We start from the raw sequence: 21,996 nt of genomic DNA, 5'->3' as shown, positions 1-21,996 counted from the left end.
CACGGGCATGATTTCACTGCATTTGTATGCTGGCGTGGCACACCTGGTTTAGAGCGTGGCGGCAGCTGCGTGGACGTGCGCGAGGGCAGTTTACTGGTCCGAGCAGCGCGCCCGGAGCCCCGGTTAATGTTACACACGGCTGGCGAAGTTGCAAATGATTCCTGAGCAAAGTCAAGCGTGTCTTGTCTATCCAATATGTCTATCACTTGTTGAAGGGAGGGATTGATGAGTTTCAAAATCTGTTCCCGTATGCGAACATCAGAAACGTTCTGTGCAATTGCAATTGCATCACGTACCATAGTATCTGAATAAGGGAGTCCACATCCACACTCAAAAGCACAATCCCTTGTAAGGCCTTGCAATGTTGCAACCCACTCCCCATTAGTCTGACCGGCCGTACATTTTGTACGAAAGAACGTATACCTTTTTGCAACGACATTGACTGTTTCTTTGAAATAGGCGTCCAATGCCGACGAAATTTCTTCGTAGGACAGAGTTGCTACGTCGCGTCGGGGAAACAATTTCACTGTCACACGGTACGTTTGCACCCCTACACAGGCCAATAAATGAGGCTGCCGCTCGTTACCTTGAATTCTGTAGGCGGCGAGATGAAATCCATACTGGCGTGACCACTCCGTCCATGTTTCCTTAGCTGGTTCATAGGGACGAAATGGGGGTGCAACTGCATGTTGTGGCTGCGGTAGCGGTGAAGCGGCGGCGGCCGCATCGTGTTGCAGTGCACGTTGACCTTGGACGAGCTGTCCAAGGGCATCCAATAACGCCTGCGTCTGCTGATTCTGGAAGCCATAAAATTCGGACAGTACATCTGGCGAAGCCATGACACAAGTAAATTAGAGCAATACGAACGCGAAATCCTCTTTTAAGCCTCGTCGCCAAAAATGTTGTGTCTAGACAAGACAGCCTAGACACAATGAGAGGAAGCCGAAAGGCACGCGCTAAGCTAAAGCAGGATGGCGTGAGGTCTGAAACAGGATTCATAATGATTGCTATAAAGAAAAGTACGTAGCTTCTGGAATACTTAACTTTAATCCATCCTTTTGGTACATCTGGAGATTGTGGGAATACAAGTGAGACTCTTTAGATACATGAATGTTACTAATGGCGCCTTGCTAGGTCATAGCCATTGACTTAGCTGAAGGCTATTCTAACTATCTGCTCTGCAAATGAGCGAGGCTTCGTCAGTGTGCATCGCTAGCTACGTCGTCCGTACAACTGGGGCGAGTGCTATCCCGTATCTCGAGACCTGCCTTGTGGTGGCGCTCGGTCTGCGATCACACAATGGCGACACGCGGGTCCGACATGTACTAATGGACCGCGGCCGATTTAAAACTACCACCTAGCAAGTGTGGTGTCGCGGTGACACCACAGTCACTCACACCCATGCCCGAGGCAGGATTCGAACCTTGGACCGTAGCGGTCGAGTGGTTAAAGACTGAAGCGCCTAGAACCACTCTGCCACAGCGGCTGGCGAAGGTAAGGCAAAGAGTGAGTTGCCATTAGCAGTTTGGTGATAGGGTTGTTCTCATGAGAGTCGACAGCCAACCGACACCGACTAAGATAATTCCTGTATACATGCCGACGTTGAAATCCGAAGATGAAGAGGTAGGTGAAGTACATAAGCATACTGAGCGTGTAATTCAGAATATAAATGGCGATGAAAACCTAACTGGAATGCTGTTATAACGTAAGAAGTAGAAGAAAGGTTTACGGGAGAACAGGGACATGGTACTAGGAGTGAGAGAGGGGTAAGACTAATTAAGATCTGCAATAAATCTCAGATGATACTAGCGAATACTCTGATACCTAGGCGTCAAAATAAGCCATGTCGCGTAGAGCAGAAAAGATAGCAAAAGTAGTCTAGGACTGGCATAAAGGGCATTCCTGGCCAAGAGAAATCTACTGGTATCAAACATAGGTCTTAATTTGAGGAAGAAATTTATGAGCATGTAAGTTTGGATCACAGCATTCTATGATAGTAAAAATGGACTGTGGAAAAACCAGAACAGAAGACAATCAAAGAATTTCAGATGTGGTGCTACATAAGAATACTGGAAATTACGTGGATTCATAAGGTAACGAATGAGGAGGTTCTGCGCAGAATCGGAGAGGAAAAGACTCTTATAGGAAACACTGCCTAGAAGAACGGAGAGGATGATAGGACATCTGTTTAGACATCAGGCGATAACTTCCATGGTAGTAGAGGGAGCTGTAGATGGTAAAAACTGTACAGGATGTCAGAGATTGGAGTAAAAACGGCAGATAATTGAGGAGGTAGGTTGCCAACTGCTTCTCTGAGATGAAGTGGCTGGTGGTTGGCACCGAAGAAAGAGGAATCCGTGGCAGCCTACATCAAAGCAGTCAGAAGTCTAATGACTAAAAAAAGCAAGAATGAGAGAGAGAGAGAAGATAAAGTCCTCTGTTGCAGGCCTGGAAGGTCGCACGTTCCATTAACGCTTGTCTTTGCACCTCTGTGAGGTGATGGAATTCCCGTACCATCAACGATGATTGGTTGCCCCTCTTATCCGCCGAATATGTTTATTTCCTCACGGAGACATCAACATAAACTTTCATTGTTTTCCTATGACTGTACCGACTGCATGCTTATTCATGCGGATGAGGATTCAGCATGAGCTCCACTAACTGAAGAAGTTGTCATAAGTGATAATCATATTTCTCCATTCAGATCCAGTCTTGGTTTTATTGATTCCGTAATACGTGAGCCGGCCTACACGCTGGTATGAGTAAGAGAAACAACACTCGACATTCTGTAAACAATAGAAGTCAATAAAGGAGCGATTACGCTTCTAATGTTGCGAATTGCATACTTCATAAATCAAGGTGGTGCTGTTACATCGGTACTAACGGGCTTCCTCCATTCCCGCTGTAGTTCCGCGAGTATGGCGAGTATGGGAACTGTGAAGCTGCACACACTTCCCACTCGTCGACTCGTTCTCTCTTACTAAAGCAAGCAGGAGTGTGGGGCTAGTCGCGGCCTGTTGTTACTACAGAAGATGAGTACACGACCTTACTGCTGTAAAACAGCACTGATTAGATGAAATGACCTATTGTCGGAATCAGATGGACTTTAACGAAGTTATGTTTTATGAGACTGTGGAGGGTGTAAGACGAAAATTAATTGATATTAAGTAAAGAAATGTAAATGTGTTCCGGTAGAGGAGGCGTGATATCTGGAGTAAGTTTTACGCTATAGCCCAAGCTTCAGACGGAAAACATCAAATTTCGTCACATATGGTGATAATCACGTATTTGTGACGTTGCATTTCTACCTTCAATTAGTGACCATACAAGTGAGAAACTACCTTCAATGCAGTCCTTTAAATTATCTTAGGGTCAAATTGACGTATTTGTGATACTGCATTGTAGCCTTCGATAAGTGACTATACAAGTGACAAATTGTGTCTAATGCAGTCAGTCAGTTATCTTTGAATCCCATTATTTCTCTAAGCAGGCAGTACTCTTTTCCGACCCAGGAAGTCAGTGAATTTACGATTGCAGGTTACATTCACTAGTTCTGTTACTGTGATTCACTGATCTGTCTCCCCATTTTTCCTTTTATCTTCTTCACATTCACCTTCTGGTTGACAATGTATGTAATCTTCTGGAGGAATTGACCACAAGTATGGAACAACAACAAGGGAGCACCGAACGACCACCACTTACAAATAAAACACATCAAATCGCTACGGTATCACCCACGCCGTGCTAACCCGCCGTCACTGTGTCGCCATGAAAAGAATAATTAGATACGGTAACAGTCCACAGACTGACTTTTTCCTCCGTTCCGACGCTAGTAATCACCTTTTCTGCCTGCGATGTCGCGCTCATCAATCCTTAATGATTCACACAGTACTAGCACCGCTATAGTACAATTGGCACAAATAATTAGCAGTTATTTTATCAATAGATGGCAATTGAGGGTTCCATGATTGTATCTACATCTATATTAAACAAACCACTGTGAAGTGCGTGACAGAAGATGTTTAGTAAAATACGCTTTACACCGCCACTCATTATGTTGTATATTGCCGTTACCGGTGTCAGAGATTTAATTTGTAATATCAAATGGCTACCACCCATCACAGTAACACAATTTCGTACGGCTTGTAGTTCCGTAGACGACCAAGAGATTGTAATAATGTGCGGTGGGATCAAAAAGTGATTCAAATCATTAGGGGAGATGAAAATTTAACAGTGATTGTGGACTTAAAAGCAATAGTAGGAAACGGAACAGAAGAAAAAACGGTGGGAAAACGTGGACTGCAGCGTAGGAATGAAAGCGAAAGCCACATCGTAGAACTTTACACACAGCACAATTTAATCACTGCTAAAATTTCGTATAAGAATCATGAAAGCATTTGCACAAGTCGACGAGATACAGAGATACCAAGAAGTTTCAGTGATTATTTCATAGTATGGCAGAGATTTCGAAACAAAAATGTCAACTCCTAAACATTTCCTGTTGCAGATATGGACACATACCTTAATTTATTAGTTATTAACGGCAGAATAAGACTGAGTAAATTATAGGAGGATAATAAACTTGGGACACTGAAACTGGGTAAAGTGAAAGATCCAAAGAAATACTTTCGGACTTGAAAGAGAATTAGTAGTGGAATGCAGACAGCAGAGATAAAGCTAAGCAAAGAGACGAAGACCAGCTGCAATCTCTGCATAACACTAGAGTCATCCAATTTAAATGAAAAAAGTACCCTGACGGAAAATCACAACACAAAGAAGGAGCTATGTGACATAAACGAAAGTTGGTACGCGAGTTTCCACATCTGAAAGATGACGTTTATTCAAATTTCGCGCCACTCGCACAGTAGCGGCGTTAGTAGCGCCACTCTGAGGATTGAAATAAAGTTTCCTTTCAATACACACTGTGAACGTTTAGTTACCTTTCAGATTGGACGTGGGAGACTTGATGTTAGTCAAGAATGCCTTTAGGCGGCAAACACGCTATGATCAGCACCTCACTGAATTTGAATGAGGTCGTGTAATGTGGCTAGAAGAAGCTCGATGTTCCTTCTGCGATATTGCAGAAAGAGTTGGCAGGAATATAAGCCCTGTACATGATTTCTGGCGGCGTTAGTCACGAGAATATACGGTCGCAAGAAGATCGGGCTCCGGACGGCCATGAAGCACTACCGAGAGGGAAGATCATCGTGTTCGGCGTATAGCTCTGTCGTATCGTACTGCATCTGCAGCAGGAATTTGTGCACCAGCTGGCACCACAGTGACACAACGAACTGTTGCATGTGGGTTACAGCTCAGAAACAGACGCCATGTAGCGTGCATTCCACTGACCCCAAACCACCGTCATTTGGGGCTTCAATGGTGTCAAGAGAGAGCTTTCTTAAACGACACCTTAAGAAGTGATAATTTTAATTATATGACGATGCTATTCGCTAATGATCAGATTATAACAGGAGAATCTGAAGAACGAAATGCTTTACTTAAATTGAGTTGAATTGCGCGAAATATGGAATGAGAATACACTCCTGGAAATTGAAATAAGAACACCGTGAATTCATTGTTCCAGGAAGGGGAAACTTTATTGACACATTCCTGGGGTCAGATACATCACATGATCACACTGACAGAACCACAGGCACATAGACACAGGCAACAGAGCATGCACAATGTCGGCACTAGTACAGTGTATATCCACCTTTCGCAGCAATGCAGGCTGCTATTCTCCCATGGAGACGATCGTAGAGATGCTGGATGTAGTCCTGTGGAACGGCTTGCCATGCCATTTCCACCTGGCGCCTCACTTGGACCAGCGTTCGTGCTGGACGTGCAGACCACGTGAGACGACGCTTCATCCAGTCCCAAACATGCTCAATGGGGGACAGATCCGGAGATCTTGCTGGCCAGGGTAGTTGACTTACACCTTCTACAGCACGTTGGGTGGCACGGGATACATGCGGACGTGCATTGTCCTGTTGGAACAGCAAGTTCCCTTGCCGGTCTAGGAATGGTAGAACGATGGGTTCGATGACGGTTTGGATGTACCGTGCACTATTCAGTGTCCCCTCGACGATCACCAGTGGTGTACGGCCAGTGTAGGAGATCGCTCCCCACACCATGATGCCGGGTGTTGGCCCTGTGTGCCTCGGTCGTATGCAGTCCTGATTGTGGCGCTCACCTGCACGGCGCCAAACACGCGTACGACCATCATTGGCACCAAGGCGAAGCGACTCTCATCGCTGAAGACGACACGTCTCCATTCGTCCCTCCATTCACGCCTGTCGCGACACCACTGGAGGCGGGCTGCACGATGTTGGGGCGTGAGCGGAAGACGGCCTAACGGTCCTCGCCGATACCCCACGAGCAACAGTGTCCCTAATTTGCTGGGAAGTGGCGGTGCGGTCCCCTACGGCACTGCATAGGATCCTACGGTCTTGGCGTGCATCCGTGCGTCGCTGCGGTCCGGTCCCAGGTCGACGGGCACGTGCACCTTCCGCCGACCACTGGCGACAACATCGATGTACTGTGGAGACCTCACGCCCCACGTGTTGAGCAATTCGGCGGTACGTCCACCCGGCCTCCCGCATGCCCACTATACGCCCTCGCTCACAGTCCGTCAACTGCACATACGGTTCACGTCCACGCTGTCGCGGCATGCTACCAGTGTTAAAGACTGCGATGGAGCTCCGTATGCCACGGCAAACTGGCTGACACTGACGGCGGCGGTGCACAAATGCTGCGCAGCTAGCGCCATTCGACGGCCAACACCGCGGTTCCTGGTGTGTCCGCTGTGCCGTGCGTGTGATCATTGCTTGTACAGCCCTCTCGCAGTGTCCGGAGCAAGTATGGTGGGTCTGACACACCGGTGTCAATGTGTTCTTTTTTCCATTTCCTGGAGTGTATATACAGACAAAACAAAAATAATTTTATTTCAGGGGGTGGAACCCATAAGAGCCAAAATTGTTATAGGCGGACAAATAATTGGAAATAAGACAGTTTAAATATTTATGGTGTAATGATAAATTTCCCAAGTCAGATGAGGTAGAGCTAAAACTGACCAGGCTCAAACAGTTTTGTGGAACTACACAACTACATTAAAATGTAACGTACGGAAAAAAATTAATTAGATTCTACGAAACAACAGTCTTGCCTTTTCGCATGTATATTAGCGAATTTTGGACCCTATCTTCTGATCAGTTACGGCGTATCGAATCATCAGGGATTACGCCCCTCCGCTTTGTAGCGAGGTATTCATTGTGGACCATAAAAGAAATGCTAGTGTTAGACAAGAACTAAGTGTTGAACCCATTACAAATATAAGAGAAAAATAGAGACTGAACTGGAAATACCACATCCATCATACGTCAGTGATAGGATAATTGAAGCCGGCCGAAGTGGCCGTGCGGTTAAAGGCGCTGCAGTCTGGAACCGCAAGACCGCTACGGCCGCAGGTTCGAATCCTGCCTCGGGCATGGATGTTTGTGATGTCCTTAGGTTAGTTAGGTTTCACTAGTTCTAAGTTTGAGGCGACTGATGACCTCAGAAGTTGAGTCCCATAGTGCTCAGAGCCATTAGGATAATTGAAGCTGATACAATGCAACTAAATGGAAAAGAGAAATGTAGGAAGTCACCTAAATAGTTGACGTGAACTACACTCCTGGAAATTGAAATAAGAACACCGTGAATTCATTGTCCCAGGAAGGGGAAACTTTATTGACACATTCCTGGGGTCAGATACATCACATGATCACACTGACAGAACCACAGGCACATAGACACAGGCAACAGAGCATGCACAATGTCGGCACTAGTACAGTGTATATCCACCTTTCGCAGCAATGCAGGCTGCTATTCTCCCATGGAGACGATCGTAGAGATGCTGGATGTAGTCCTGTGGAACGGCTTGCCATGCCATTTCCACCTGGCGCCTCAGTTGGACCAGCATTCGTGCTGGACGTGCAGACCACGTGAGACGACGCTTCATCCAGTCCCAAACATGCTCAATGGGGGACAGATCCGGAGATCTTGCTGGCCAGGGTAGTTGACTTACACCTTCTAGAGCACGTTGGGTGGCACGGGATACATGCGGACGTGCATTGTCCTGTTGGAACAGCAAGTTCCCTTGCTGGTCTAGGAATGGTAGAACGATGGGTTCAATGACGGTTTGGATGTACCGTGCACTATTCAGTGTCCCCTCGACGATCACCAGTGGTGTACGGCCAGTGTAGGAGATCGCTCCCCACACCATGATGCCGGGTGTTGGCCCTGTGTGCCTCGGTCGTATGCAGTCCTGATTGTGGCGCTCACCTGCACGGCGCCAAACACGCATACGACCATCATTGGCACCAAGGCAGAAGCGACTCTCATCGCTGAAGACGACACGTCTCCATTCGTCCCTCCATTCACGCCTGTCGCGACACCACTGGAGGCGGGCTGCACGATGTTGGGGCGTGAGCGGAAGACGGCCTAACGGTGTGCGGGACCGTAGCCCAGCTTCATGGAGACGGTTGCGAATGGTCCTCACCGATACCCCAGGAGCAACAGTGTCCCTAATTTGCTGGGAAGCGGCGGTGCGGTCCCCTACGGCACTGCGTAGGATCCTACGGTCTTGGCGTGCATCCGTGCGTCACTGCGGTCCGGTCCCAGGTCGACGGGCACGTGCACCTTCCGCCGACCACTGGCGACAACATCGATGTACTGTGGAGACCTCACGCCCCACGTGTTGAGCACTTCGGCGGTACGTCCACCCGGCCTCCCGCATGCCCACTATACGTCCTCGCTCAAAGTCCGTCAACTGCACATACGGTTCACGTCCACGCTGTCACGGCATGCTACCAGTGTTAAAGACTGCGATGGAGCTCCGTATGCCACGGCAAACTGGCTGACACTGACGGCGGCGGTGCACAAATGCTGCGCAGCTAGCGCCATTCGACGGCCAACACCGCGGTTCCTGGTGTGTCCGCTGTGCCGTGCGTGTGATCATTGCTTGTACAGCCCTCTCGCAGTGTCCGGAGCAAGTATGGTGGGTCTGACACACCGGTGTCAATGTGTTCTTTTTTCCATTTCCAGGAGTGTATTATAAGGTGGAGCAGACCAAAGGGCTTAATCCTTGCAGACAATAATGATTATCACTATTTGTCAGCTGTTGAATGATTCCATAGCTTCCCAACAGTGAAAACTCATTCACCAAGATTTCGAAACAGTGAGGTCACCATTAGCTCGTGGACAATGAATTGCTTGGCCTTAAATTAGCATATAACACACAATACGTAATCCATAAAAGCAGGTCTTATAAAAGTGATTGGCCTTATATTAACAAATAACGCGTTATATGTAATGCATAAAAGCAGGTCCTCTACAAGTACTAGCATTTATTCCGCTAACGAAACTGTTTTGGGCCACCTTCCGGATATCTGTAAGTGACAAATCAGGCCTGGCAAGAAACTACCTCACAACAGGTATATGTCTAAGTCTTCTCTATCTCCCTACGCGTTTTCTCAAATTTGCTTTACATTTGATTGGCCAGCTCAGAATATTTAAGTCGTCGATCGTATTACTTATTAACTATCTACGTTTTTCCAAAGGAGTCCCTACTTTTTCGATCCTAAGAACCACACACTTGTCAAGATAGGTTCTTTCTCTATAATTCCTGTTCAGTTGGTTTATATTGCTTGCAACCTGGAAAGTTGTGTTTCTTGTAAAGGATGGGTCGTCAAGTGTTCATTATCGTTCTACGTACAAGCGAAACAAGCGAACGTCCCTGATGTGCACACAGTCTTTTGTAAAGGCTGTCACGTGGCCGCATTCTCCGGTGAAACTCTGTTTTCCGTGTGTCTTGGCTCTCCTGTGTATCAGCACACTACGCACTCTAACTACCTAACCAAAAAAACAGTAGTTGATTCGTAATAAGTGAGGTGAAGGGCCAGGTTGAGGTGAGTGTGATATTTTTCTTCAAAACATATTACACCTTTATGTAAAAAAAACTCCCATTAGAGGAAAACACTATTCAAAAGTCTCATTCAGTCAGTTTGGGACAACGTAATTTTAAACAATAAAACGGATGTAAAACACCTTCCTTAGCAATCAAAAGATGTAACTACAATAATTCACGAAAGACACTATAATAAAATGAATTTAATAAAAACATTGTAAATCTCCCATTATCCATGCATGGAAAAATCTCAATGGCATGAATAACATAAAGCCTTAATAAAGAAAAAAATTTTTTAAATTTTTTTTCGATTTCCTGCATGCTGGATTAATAACGGAGCAGCAACTTGCGTTAACCAGATTGATGCAGAAAACAGCCAAAGTTTCGACATTCATTTCTTTTCATTTAATTGATGACCTGTATCGTTATCAGAACCCATTTGGATGATTTGAGAGTGGTTTCTGATATCCGAAACCGGTCATAAATTAAATTAAAAAAAAACAGAATTTCATAACTTTGGCTGTTTTTTTACATAGCATTTATCAGCACAGTTAGTCAAAGTTATTATACCTAGTCCCTGTAACTGAGATCCAATTAAATGCAGAAAACCAACTAGACTGAAGCCATTGCGTTCATAAACTTAAGAAACCCGACTTGCCATAGATCAGTCGCATCATCAGTTTTCTCAATTGCCACCTGAGCCGTTCTTGATAACAAATAAGACCAATCAGCAATTCTGCGCATGCAACGAAGTACACCAGGGTTCACAACCCCAAGCAGGCTGCATTGGATTATTTAACGGTAGACGCCGTCGTTGACGATGCGTAGCTATAAAGATAGACAAGTCCAGGACTCCAGCGGGATGGGCTCCGTCGCTGCTTCCACGCTGTTGTCATTCCGCAGCAGACGACAGACAGCTTCGTGTAGGAGGCGCCAAAGTCGCAGTGCCCAACAGAGGCCCAGGTGCGTGCCAGAGCTAGATGCAACACAACAGTGGCGACTTTTGAGACCGTACAGCAATCCAAGAAGAACCATTGGAATAGTTAGTCTGTTAGCTGTATAAAATGTGTAATTTCATATGATCATTCCACTTCAAATCGTTCCGCACGCATACTCCCAGATATTTTACAGAAGTAACTGCTACCAGTGTTTGTTCCGCTATTATATAATCATACAGTAAAGGATCCTTCTTTCTATGTATTCGCAATACATTACATTTGTCTATGTTAAGGGTCAGTTGCCACTCCCTGCACTAAGTGCCTATCCGCTGCAGGTATTACTGCATTTCGCTACAATTTTCTAATGCTGCAACTTCTCTGTATACTACAGCATCATCCGCGAAAAGCCGCATGGATCTTCCGACACTATCTACTAGGTCATTTATATATATTGTGAAAAGCAATGGTCCCATAACACGCCCCTGTGGCACGCCAGAGGTTACTTTAACGTCTGTAGACATCTCTTCATTGATAACAACATGCTGTGTTCTGTTTGCTAAAAACTCTTCAATCCAGCCACACAGCTGGTCTGGTATTCCGTAGGCTCTTTGTTTATCAGGCGACAGTGCGGAACTGTATCGAACGCCTTCCGGAAGTCAAGAAAAATAGCATCTACCTGGGAGCCTGTATCTAATATTTTCTGGGTCTCATGAAGAAATAAAGCGAATTGGGTCTCACACGATCGCTGTTTCCGGAATCCATGTTGATTCCTACATAGTAGATTCCGGGTTTCCAAAAACGACATGATACTCGAGCAAAAAACATGTTCTAGAATTCTACAACAGATCGACGTCAGAGATATAGGTCTATAGTTTTGCGCATCTGCTCGACGACCCTTCTTGAAGACTGGGACTACCTGCGCTCTTTTCCAATCATTTCGAACCTTCCGTTCCTCTAGAGACTTGCGGTACACGGCTGTTAGAAGGGTGGCAAGTTCTTTCGCATACTCTGGGTAGAATCGAATTGGTTCCCGTCAGGTCCTGTGGACTTTCCTCTGTTGAGTGATTCCAGTTGCTTTTCTATTCCTTGGCCACTTATTTCGATGTCAGCCATTTTTTCGTTTGTGCGAGGATTCAGAGAAGGAACTGCAGTGCGGTCTTCCTCTGTGAAACAGCTTTGGAAAAAGGTGTTTAGTATTTCAGCTTTACGCGTGTCATCCTCTGTTTCAATGCCATCATCATCCCGGAGTGTCTGGATATGCTGTTTCGAGCCACATACTGATTTAACGTAAGACCAGAACTTCCGAGGATTTTCTGTCAAGTCGGTACATAGAATTTTACTTTCGAATTCACTGAACGCTTCATGCATAGCCCTCCTTACGCTAACTTTGACATCGTTTAGCTTCTGTTTGTCTGAGAGGTTTTGGCTGCGTTTAAACTTGGAGTGAAGCTCTCTTTGCTTTCACAGTAGCTTCCTATCTTTGTTGTTGTACCACGGTGGGTTTTTTCCCGGCGTCACAGTTTTACTCGGCACGTACCTGTCTAAAACGCATTTTACGATTGCCTTGAACTTTTTCCATAAACACTCAACATTGTCAGTGTCGGAACAGATATTTTCTTTTTGATCTGTTAGGTAGTCTGAAATCTGCCTTCTATTACTCTTGCTAAACAGATAAACCTTCCTCCCTTTTTTTTATATTCCTATTAACTTCCGTATTCAGAGATGCTGCAACGGCCGTATGATCACTGATTCCCTGTTCTGCACATACAGAGTCGAAAAGTTCGGGGCTGTTTGTTATCAACAGGTCCAAGATGTTATCTCCACGAGTCGGTTCTCTGTTTAATTGCTCGAGGTAACTTTCGGATAGTGCACTCAGTATAATGTCACTCAATGCTCTGTCCCTACCACCCGTCCTAAACATCTGAGTGCCCCAGTCTATATCTGGTAAATTGAAATCTCCACCTAAGACTATGACATGCTGAGAAAATTTATGTGAAATGTATTCCAAATTTTCTCTCAGTTGTTCTGCCACTAATGCTGCTGAGTCGGGAGGTCGGTGAAAGGAGCCAACTATTAACGTAGCTCGGTTGTTGAGTGTAACCTCCACCCATAATAATTCACAGGAACTATCCACTTCTACTTCACTACAGGATGAACTACTACTAACAGCGACAAACACGCCACCACCGTTGCATGCAATCTATCCTTTCTAAACACCGTCTGTACCTTTGTAAAAATTTCGGCAGAATTTATCTCTGGCTTCAGCCAGCTTTCTGTACCTATAACAATTTCAGCTTCGGTGCTTTCTATCAGCGCTTGAAGTTCCGGTACTTTACCAACGCAGCTTCAACAGTTTACAATTACAGTACCGATTGCTGCTTGGTCCCCGCATGTCCTGACTTTGCCCCACACCCGTTGAGGCTGTTGCCCTTTCTGTACTTGCCCAATGCCATCTAACCTAAAAAACCGCCCACCCCACGCCACACAACCCCTGCTACCCGTGTAGCCGCTTGTTTCGTGTAGTGGACTACTGACCTATCCAGCGGAACCCGAAACCCCACCACCCTATGGCGCAAGTCGAGGAATCTGCAGCCCACACGGTCGCAGAACCGTCTCAGCCTCTGATTCAGACCCTCCACTCGGCTCTGTACCAAAGGTCCGCAGTCAGTCTTGTCGACGATGCTGCAGATGGTGAGCTCTGCTTTCATTCTGCTAGCGAGACTGGCAGATTTCACCAAATCAGATAGCTGCCGGAAGCCAGAGAGGATTTCCTCCGATCCATAGCGACACACATCATTGGTGCCGACATGAGCGACCACCTGCAGATGGGTGCACCCTGTACCCTTCATGGCATCCGGAAGGACCCTTTCCACATCTGAAATGACTCCACCCGGTATGCACACGGAGTGCACATTGGTTTTCTTCCCCTCTCTTGCTGCCATATCCCTAAGGGGCCCCATTACGCGCCTGACGTTGGAGCTCCCAACTACCAGTAAGCCCACCCTCTGCGAGCGCCCGGATCTTGCAGACTGAGGGGCAACCTCTGGAACAGGACAAGCATCCATGTCAAGCCGAAGATCAGTATCAGCCTGAGACAGAGCCTGAAACCGGTTCGTCAGACAAACTGGAGAGGCCTTCCGTTCAGCCCTCCAGATTGTCTTTCGCTCCCTGCCACACCTTGAGACGACCTCCCACTCTACCACAGGTGAGGGATCAGCCTCAGTGCGGGCAGTATTCCGGGCAACCACAGTCGTAGTCCGATCGGGGGTTGCGTGGAACGAGCTGGCCGTCCCCGACAAACCCCCATCCGGACCCCCACAGTGATGCCCATTGGCAACAGCCTCAAGCTGTGTGACCGAAGCCAACACTGCCTGAAGCTGGGCGCGAAGGGATGCCAACTCAGCCTGCATCCGAACACAGCAGTTGCAGTCCCTACCCATGCTAAAAACTGTTGTGCAAAGAACGTCTGAACTAATCTACAGAGAGCGCAAACAAATCGACACAAAATTTAAACGGTTATTAAAATACAAGATTGCCTAGTAAATGCAATAATGCTGCTACTTGCGCACTGCTGACACACTGCTCGGCGGCGGTAGGAGACTACGCGATTATACACTTTTCAGGTACTAAAACACGATGCTACAACTCTCAAATACTATAATACGCCCGAAATTTATGAATTAAACAATGCAAGTACCAAAAACACGCAAAGAAATTAAGAATTAAACCATGTAACAAATGAGTGAGCTAGGAGTATACGACTTGCTGCTGCAGCTGCTTATCCAACGGAGGCAGGGAGCACACTGACTGTGACCAACCGACATTGGCCGTTCAAAACAAAAACATAAGACAGACGACTACGCGAATTTACACTATTCAGGTACTAAAAAGCGATGCTACAACTCTCAAGTACTATAACACACCCGAAATTTATGAATTAAACAATGCAAGTACTAAAAACACACAAACAAATTAAGAATTAAACTATGTAACAAATGAGTGAGCTAGGAGTATACGACTTGCTGCTGCAGCTGCTTATCCAACCGCGGCAGGATGATGTGTGGAGGATGATCGATGACAGTGAACCAAAGGCGTCGAACTGTTGCAGTAACCCATCATCCTCACTTTTAAAACGCAACAAAAACTGTTGACAGGTGTTGATTGGTTCGTTGATTTTGAGGGAGGTGACCAAACAGGGAAGTCATCAAAATGTTCAAATTCTCAAATTTGTGTGAATTCCTAAGGGACCAAACTGCTTAGGTCATCGGTCCCTAGACTTACACACTTCTTAAACGAACTTAAACTAATAAATAAATAATTCAAGAACAGTCGTAATCGCATTTGTTATTGTTGTAATACCGTCAACCTGTTTCAACCCGACGTAGGGGTCATCTTCTGGGCGTTTACACCATTGGTCGACTGCTGGTGGTGTCACTCCTGTCTACATAACGGCAGGAAACTATGGATGGCGACACTGCCAGCAGTCGACCAATGGTGTAAACGCCCAGAAGATGACCCCTACATCGGGTTGAAACCGGTTGGCGGTATTATAACAATAATAAATGCGATTAAGACTGTTCTTGAATTATTGATTAATCATACTAATCGCTGCTTCTCTCCACAACCATGTTGTCCAAAGAACTTAAACTAACTTATGCTAAGAGCAACACACACCCCTATGCCCGAGGGAGGACTCGAACTTCCCGCTGGAGGAGCCGCGCAGTCCGTGATATGGCGCCTCAAACCTCGCAGCCACTCCGCGCGGCCGAGGTCATCGGTCCCATGGAATTAGGAAGGGTGGAGAATGAAGTCATCCGTGTGCTTTCAAAGGAATCACCTCTGTATTTGCCTGAAGTGATTTAGGGAAAGAACGGAAAACCTAAATCAGGATTGCTGGGAGCGAGTTTGAACCGTCGTCCGCCCGAATGCGAGCGCTGTGTGCTAACCACTGCGCAACCTCGCTCGGTGTTGACAGGTGTCCATTATCCTCTGTTTCATGTCAGGTGTGAGCATTCGATGCACCTAGCAGTTCTACGCTGTACCACTATATACCACACCTACCTGAGAGCTGTGTCTGTATTATTCGACAATTTTCTCTGATGAGTTCAACAACCCGGTTGCCGAACACGGTACGCCGTACACGGTAGTCCACTCCGAGCGCTGTCACACACGTTGAGATTAGCACCACCGATTCTTTCATTACGAGCACGAGCAACCCAATGTCGCACATTAATGTTGTCGATAGGATCATGGCCGTACACAGCTTTCGTTCTTCTACAGATTTCAATTGGAGGCAAGTTTTCTGCAGTTAGAAAGTCGATTACAGCACGGCGTTTCCCAAGCACCGACGTAGTTACGTTACGCGCCGCCAGGTAACACGATACAGTACGGAGCCCTCTAGCGGCAGAGGGTTTCAGCTTGCGTCAGCGAAACGGGAATGTCGACCGAGTAATATGCATGGCGTTTAATACCTCGGCCGATACTGACACGGGGAGGCCGCCAATTGTGAAATTCAGATTGGATTCATACTGCGCATAATAAAAGCTCATGACCAGAGGTGTAATGTGGCAAAGCACTATAAGACGCACTTCTCAGCCGTTGTAGAGAAAATCGACAGTTAAAAGAAACCGTTGCGGTGAAATACTCTCTACGATTAATAGTTTTCTACAGCGTCGTGGCGCTGCGGTAAGCGCTCGGGTTCGTAATCCGAAGGTCGGGGGATCGAATCTCGCGCCATGCAACTTTTTTTTAGTATTTGTTTTTTGTAATTCAAATGTGTGTATAAACACACACACACACACACACACACTAACCTAACCTAACCTAACCTAACCTAACCTGTATTTCCCGGCAATCAGTTGCAACAATTGTGCATATAATAAGTTGTTGAAAGTTGTTTGTCGTGGAAAAACTGGCGACTTCGAACATCATTATGTTTCCCGCAAACAAAGTTGTATTTCACAAATGTTATTAATTGTCTTCATAATGTTAACCACGTATAGTTAACGGAAGACGTAGAAACGATATTCCGAAACGAATACGTATAGCGTAAGTCAAACGTTCGAATTAGAATAGAAACCCAACGAACACAAATTTCCTGTGGCAGGTATGAAACATAAACTCCGTTACTCGCTCGTTACACTTGAAGGACAGATGTTGAATGGGCCGAAACGAGCGGCCGCATAACAGCGTAGTTGCCTGCTAACTTCCAAACAAGGTGGATGCGGTCCCTAGCGCAACTTATAACATCGTCGAAAATCAGTGCGGACGTGAGAGCTTTGGTACACCCTGATAAACAAACGGAAAAATGGAGGCGATACAATTGGAGAGCGATCAAAAACTAATAATAAAAAATGTTTCATAGCGCGAGATTCGATCCGGCGACCTACGGATAACAAACCCGAGCGCTTACCGCTGCGCCACGACGCTGTAGAACATTATTAATCTTAGTATTTCACCGCAACGGTTTCTTCTAACTGTCGATTTTCTCGACAACGGCTGAGAAGTGCATCTTGGTGCTTTGCCACATTACACCTCTGGCCATGAGCTTTTATTATGCGCAGTATGAATCGAATCTGAATTTCACAATTGGCGGCCTCCCCTTGTGAGAACAGAATAAAATATTCGGAGGCATTGTTCCAGTAAGCCCTCGTATTGTTGTTACGAACTGAGCTAACTGTGACTATACTGACAGCTGGAGGACAGATTCGTCCAGGAAGGTGGCTCCAGTGAGACAGACCTCTGGTTTGTGCACAGGTTCTACTGGGCGTCGTCGAGCGTGCTGGAGTACAACGACTGGTGGCACGCGCTGCGCATCCTGGGCTTCTGCCTGTCGTTCGCCAACTCGTGCGCCAACCCGGTGGCGCTGTACTGCGTGTCGTGCACGTTCCGCAAGCACTTCGACCGCTACCTGCTGTGCTGGTGCCGGCGGGGCGCGCGGCCCGACACCGTGGTGGCCGGCAGCCGCACCGACTCGCGCAAGCAGTCCACCTCGCAGACGCTCGCCACCTTCCAGCCGCGCTCCAGGTGACTGCCGCCCACTTCCTCAGCCACCGGCCCAGCTCCAGAGCCTCAGACTTCCTGCTATGAATGAACTTCTGATTTTACTACTCACCCCTTTCATCTAAAAAGTTAACTAAAAATTCGCATATTACTCTAAAAATTGGTTTCCTAATTTTGAAACAGATATTAATTTAGACCATGCTTATAATTTTTGGTTGTTGTTTATAGTTTTATAACATTTCAACCCTACAAGTGGTTACCTTTAAAGTCGTCACACAAACTGTACTCGAAGAGCACAATGACCCTCAATTCCTTGCTGAAAAAATTGCCTGATTACAGCATATTTTATAATGAAATTGGACTCCCCTATATCAAACGCATTTTATTTCACTTTTGTCATGTACTTTTTCAATCAATGTAAGTACACTGTTGTTGTTGTTATTGCTGTTGTGGTCTTCAGTCCTGAGACTGGTTTGATGCAACTCTCCATGCTACTCTATCCAGTGAAAGCTTCTTCATCTCCCAGTACCTACTGCAATCTACATCCTTCTGAATCTGCTTAGTGTATTCATCTCTTGATCTCCCTCTACGATTTTTACCGTCCACGCTGCCCTCCAATACTAAATTGGTGATCCCTTGATGCCTCAGAACATGTCCTACCAACCGATCCCGTCTTCTGGTCAAGTTGTGCCACAAACTTCCCTTCTCCCCAATCCTGTTCAATACTTTCTCATTAGTTATGTGATCTACCCATCTAATCTTCAGCATTCTCCTGTAGCACCACATTTCGAATGCTTCTATTCTAAGTACACTACTGGCCATTAAAATTGCTACACCATAAGGATGACGTGTAACAGACGCGAAATTTAACCGACAGGAAGAAGGTGCTATGTTATGAAAATGATTAGCTTTTCAGAGCATTCACACAAGGTTGACGCCGGTGGCGTCACCTACAACGTGTTGACATGAGGTAAGCTTCCAACCGATTTCTCAAACACAAACAGCAGTTGACCGGCGTTGCCTGGTGAAACGTTGTTGTGATGCCTCGTGTAATGAGGAGAAATGCGTACCATCACGTTTCCGACTTTGATAAAGGTCGGATTGTGGCCTATCGCGATTACGGTTTATCGTATCACGACATTGCTGTTCGCGTTGGTCGAGATCCAATGACTGTTAGCAGAATATGGAATCGGTGGGTTCAGGAGGGTAATACGGAATGCCGTGCTGGATCCCAACGGCCTCGTATCACTAGTAGTCGAGATGACAGGCATCTTATCCGCATGGCTGTGCCGGCCGGGGTGGCCATGCGGTTAAAGGCGCTACAGTCTGGAACCGCGCGACTGTTACGGTCGCAGGTTCGAATCCTGCCTCGGGCATGGATGTGTGTTATGTATCGCGACATTGCTGCTCGCGTTGGTCGAGATCCAATGACTGTTAGCAGAATATGGAATCGTTGGGTTCAGGAGGGTAATACGGAATGCCGTGCTGGATCCCAACGGCCTCGTATCACTAGCAGTCGAGATGACAGGCATCTTATCCGCATGGCTGTGCCGGCCGGGGTGGCCATGCGGTTAAAGGCGCTACAGTCTGGAACCGCGCGACTGTTACGGTCGCAGGTTCGAATCCTGCCTCGGGCATGGATGTGTGTTATGTCCTTAGGTTAGTTAGGTTTAAGTAGTTCTAAGTTCTAGGGGACTGATGACCTTAGAAGTTAAGTCCCATAGTGATCAGAGCCATTTGAACCGCATGGCTGTAACGTATCGTGCAGCCACGTCTCGATCCCTGAGTCAACAGATGGGGACGTTTGCAAGACAACAACCATCTGCACGAACAGTTCGACGACCTTTCCAGCGGCTCGGAGACCATGGCTGCGGTTACCCTTGACGCTGCATCACAGACAGGAGCGCCTGTGATGGTGTACTCAACGACGAACCTGGGTGCACGAATGGCAAAACGTCATTTTTTCGTATGAATCCAGGATTCTGTTTACAGCATCATGATGGTCGCATCCGTGTCTGGCGACATCGCGGTGAACGCACATTGGAAGCGTGTATTCGTCATCGTCATACTGGCGTATCACCCGGCGTGATGGTATGGGATTCCATTGATTACACGTCTCTGTCACCTCTTGTTGGCACGGAATCCACTTCGAACAGTGGACGTTACATTTCAGATGTGTTATGACCCGTGGCTCTACCCTTCATTCGATCCCTGCGAAACCCTACATTTCGGCAGGATAATGCACGACCGCATGTTGCAGGTCCTGTACGGGCCATTCTGGATACAGAAAATGTTCGACTGCTGCCCTGGCCAGCACATTCTCCAGATCTCTCACCAATTGTAAACGTTTGGCCAATGGTGGCCGAGCAACTGCCTCATCACAATACACCAGTCACTACTCTTGATGAACTGTGGTATCACGTTGAAGCTGTGTGGGCAGCTCTACCTGTACACGCCATTCAAATTCTGTTTGACTCAATGCCCAGGCGTGTCAAGGCCGTTATTACGACCAGAGGTGGTTGTTCTGGGTACTCATTTCTCAGGATCTCTGCACCCAAATTGCGTGAAAATGTAATCACATGTCAGTTTTAGCATAATATATTTGTCCAATGAATACTCATTTATCATCTGCATTTCTGCTTGGTGAAGCAATTTTAATGGCCAGTAGTGTATTAATACTTTAGAAATCACAGATGTAGTAACAACATCGATGGAAGCTTCTCAACTAAAAGACTTGAAAGTGATCCATAGTAAAAGATTTTATTTGTAGTTTAATTAGATGAAGATGCTTGTCATTTAATAAAATGCACATAAGAGGGTTGCCCAGAAAATAATGCACCGCATTTTTTCAACAATTCCTTATTGAACATAATGAGAATTACATACACGAAAGAATAGTGTTTTATCTACACACCCTATTTTTCCCCGTAATCTCCATTCCGTTCTATGGCCTTCCTCCAGCGCGAAACAAGGGCGTGTGTGTCCTGTCAGCACCAGTCCTTGTCCTGGTAGCAGAGCCAATGCTTCACTATGTGAATCACCTCCTCATCGTCCTCAAAATATCTTCCACAAATGGCATCCTTTAACGGCCCAAACAAGTTGAAGTCCGAGGGGGCTCGCTGCAACATGTCAGGTGTGACAGCCGTGGATGGTCTCCCCGACCGCTGCAAATCGTGGAGCTCCGCCGAACCGCTTTCTGATGACCTCACTCTCCGTGTCCAGCAACTAAATGACTTCCGTCGACAGCAGATGCTCCATAGACTTTGTACAAGCGTTTGTGAATATTCCCCACAGTCTCTTTCTCTGCAGTGACAAATTCAATGACGGCACGTTGCTTGTAACGTACATCACCTGCAGACGCCAGTTTGAAATTGTCCTGCAGCTACGCTATCTGTCGGAAGTGACGGAAACTTGGCCTGCTCACTCTGGAGACTTCAAGTAACACATACGCAACGTTTCGCATTCGTAGCATTGTTTCCGGCTGAGAAAAGAAAATGCGGTGCATTACTTTCTGGGCAACCCTCGTAATACGCAAAGATTTTGAGATATCCTCAGTTATTCATAAATCGATTCGTTCATTATATCTACACTCTTGAAACACAGACTGCAATGTTATAGGCAACTAGCAGGTCTCTTCTATTAGGCATAGCTGTGTTCCAGCAATGACCATTCTTACCGTTGACAACTCTATTTTCTTTTTATTTTGGTTGTTGCAGTAGTAAGCAGTTCCATCATATGGAACTGTAATAATGCAGGAAAATGTGACCAACTTTATATTCAACCTTGCTCTTATAAAGCAGCATCCATCTGAATGAAATATAAAGAGAAGGGGAAGGCAAGCTTTCCTCGCTAAAAACAAACCATAAGCGTGGAGTTTTCCGTTTCATATCAAATGAAAGGAAATAAAATAAGATTGCATTACTTAATAATAATATATATATATATAAATGTAAAAATTTGGACAAAATGAGCATAAGGCACAAGCAGAAATTATCTATTCAGATTGGCCATATATGTGCAATGTGCAGTTTCTACCAAAACTGTAAAAGAAGACAATAAACAGCTTTAGTGAGTTTATCTACTGTATACTGAAAAAATTCATTAAACGCC

General features: G+C 46.2%; 1 protein-coding gene across 1 annotated transcript in view; it reads left to right on the top strand.

The window, feature by feature from the left end:
- The window catches only part of LOC124594122 (neuropeptide CCHamide-1 receptor-like), a 92,870-nt gene extending 74,956 nt beyond the window's left edge, over positions 1-17,914 (top strand). Inside the window, exon 5 of the mRNA XM_047132478.1 lies at positions 17,641-17,914. Within this exon, the coding sequence (XP_046988434.1) occupies positions 17,641-17,914 (274 nt within the window). The remainder of the gene's footprint in view (positions 1-17,640) is intronic.
- The last annotated feature ends 4,082 nt before the right edge of the window (positions 17,915-21,996 follow it).

Source organism: Schistocerca americana, chromosome 2 (genome assembly GCF_021461395.2).
Source record: "Schistocerca americana isolate TAMUIC-IGC-003095 chromosome 2, iqSchAmer2.1, whole genome shotgun sequence".
Classification (NCBI taxonomy): Eukaryota; Metazoa; Arthropoda; class Insecta; order Orthoptera; family Acrididae; genus Schistocerca; species Schistocerca americana.
The sequence above is the reverse complement of the archived record's forward strand: the minus strand, read 5'-3'. Positions and strand labels throughout refer to the sequence as shown.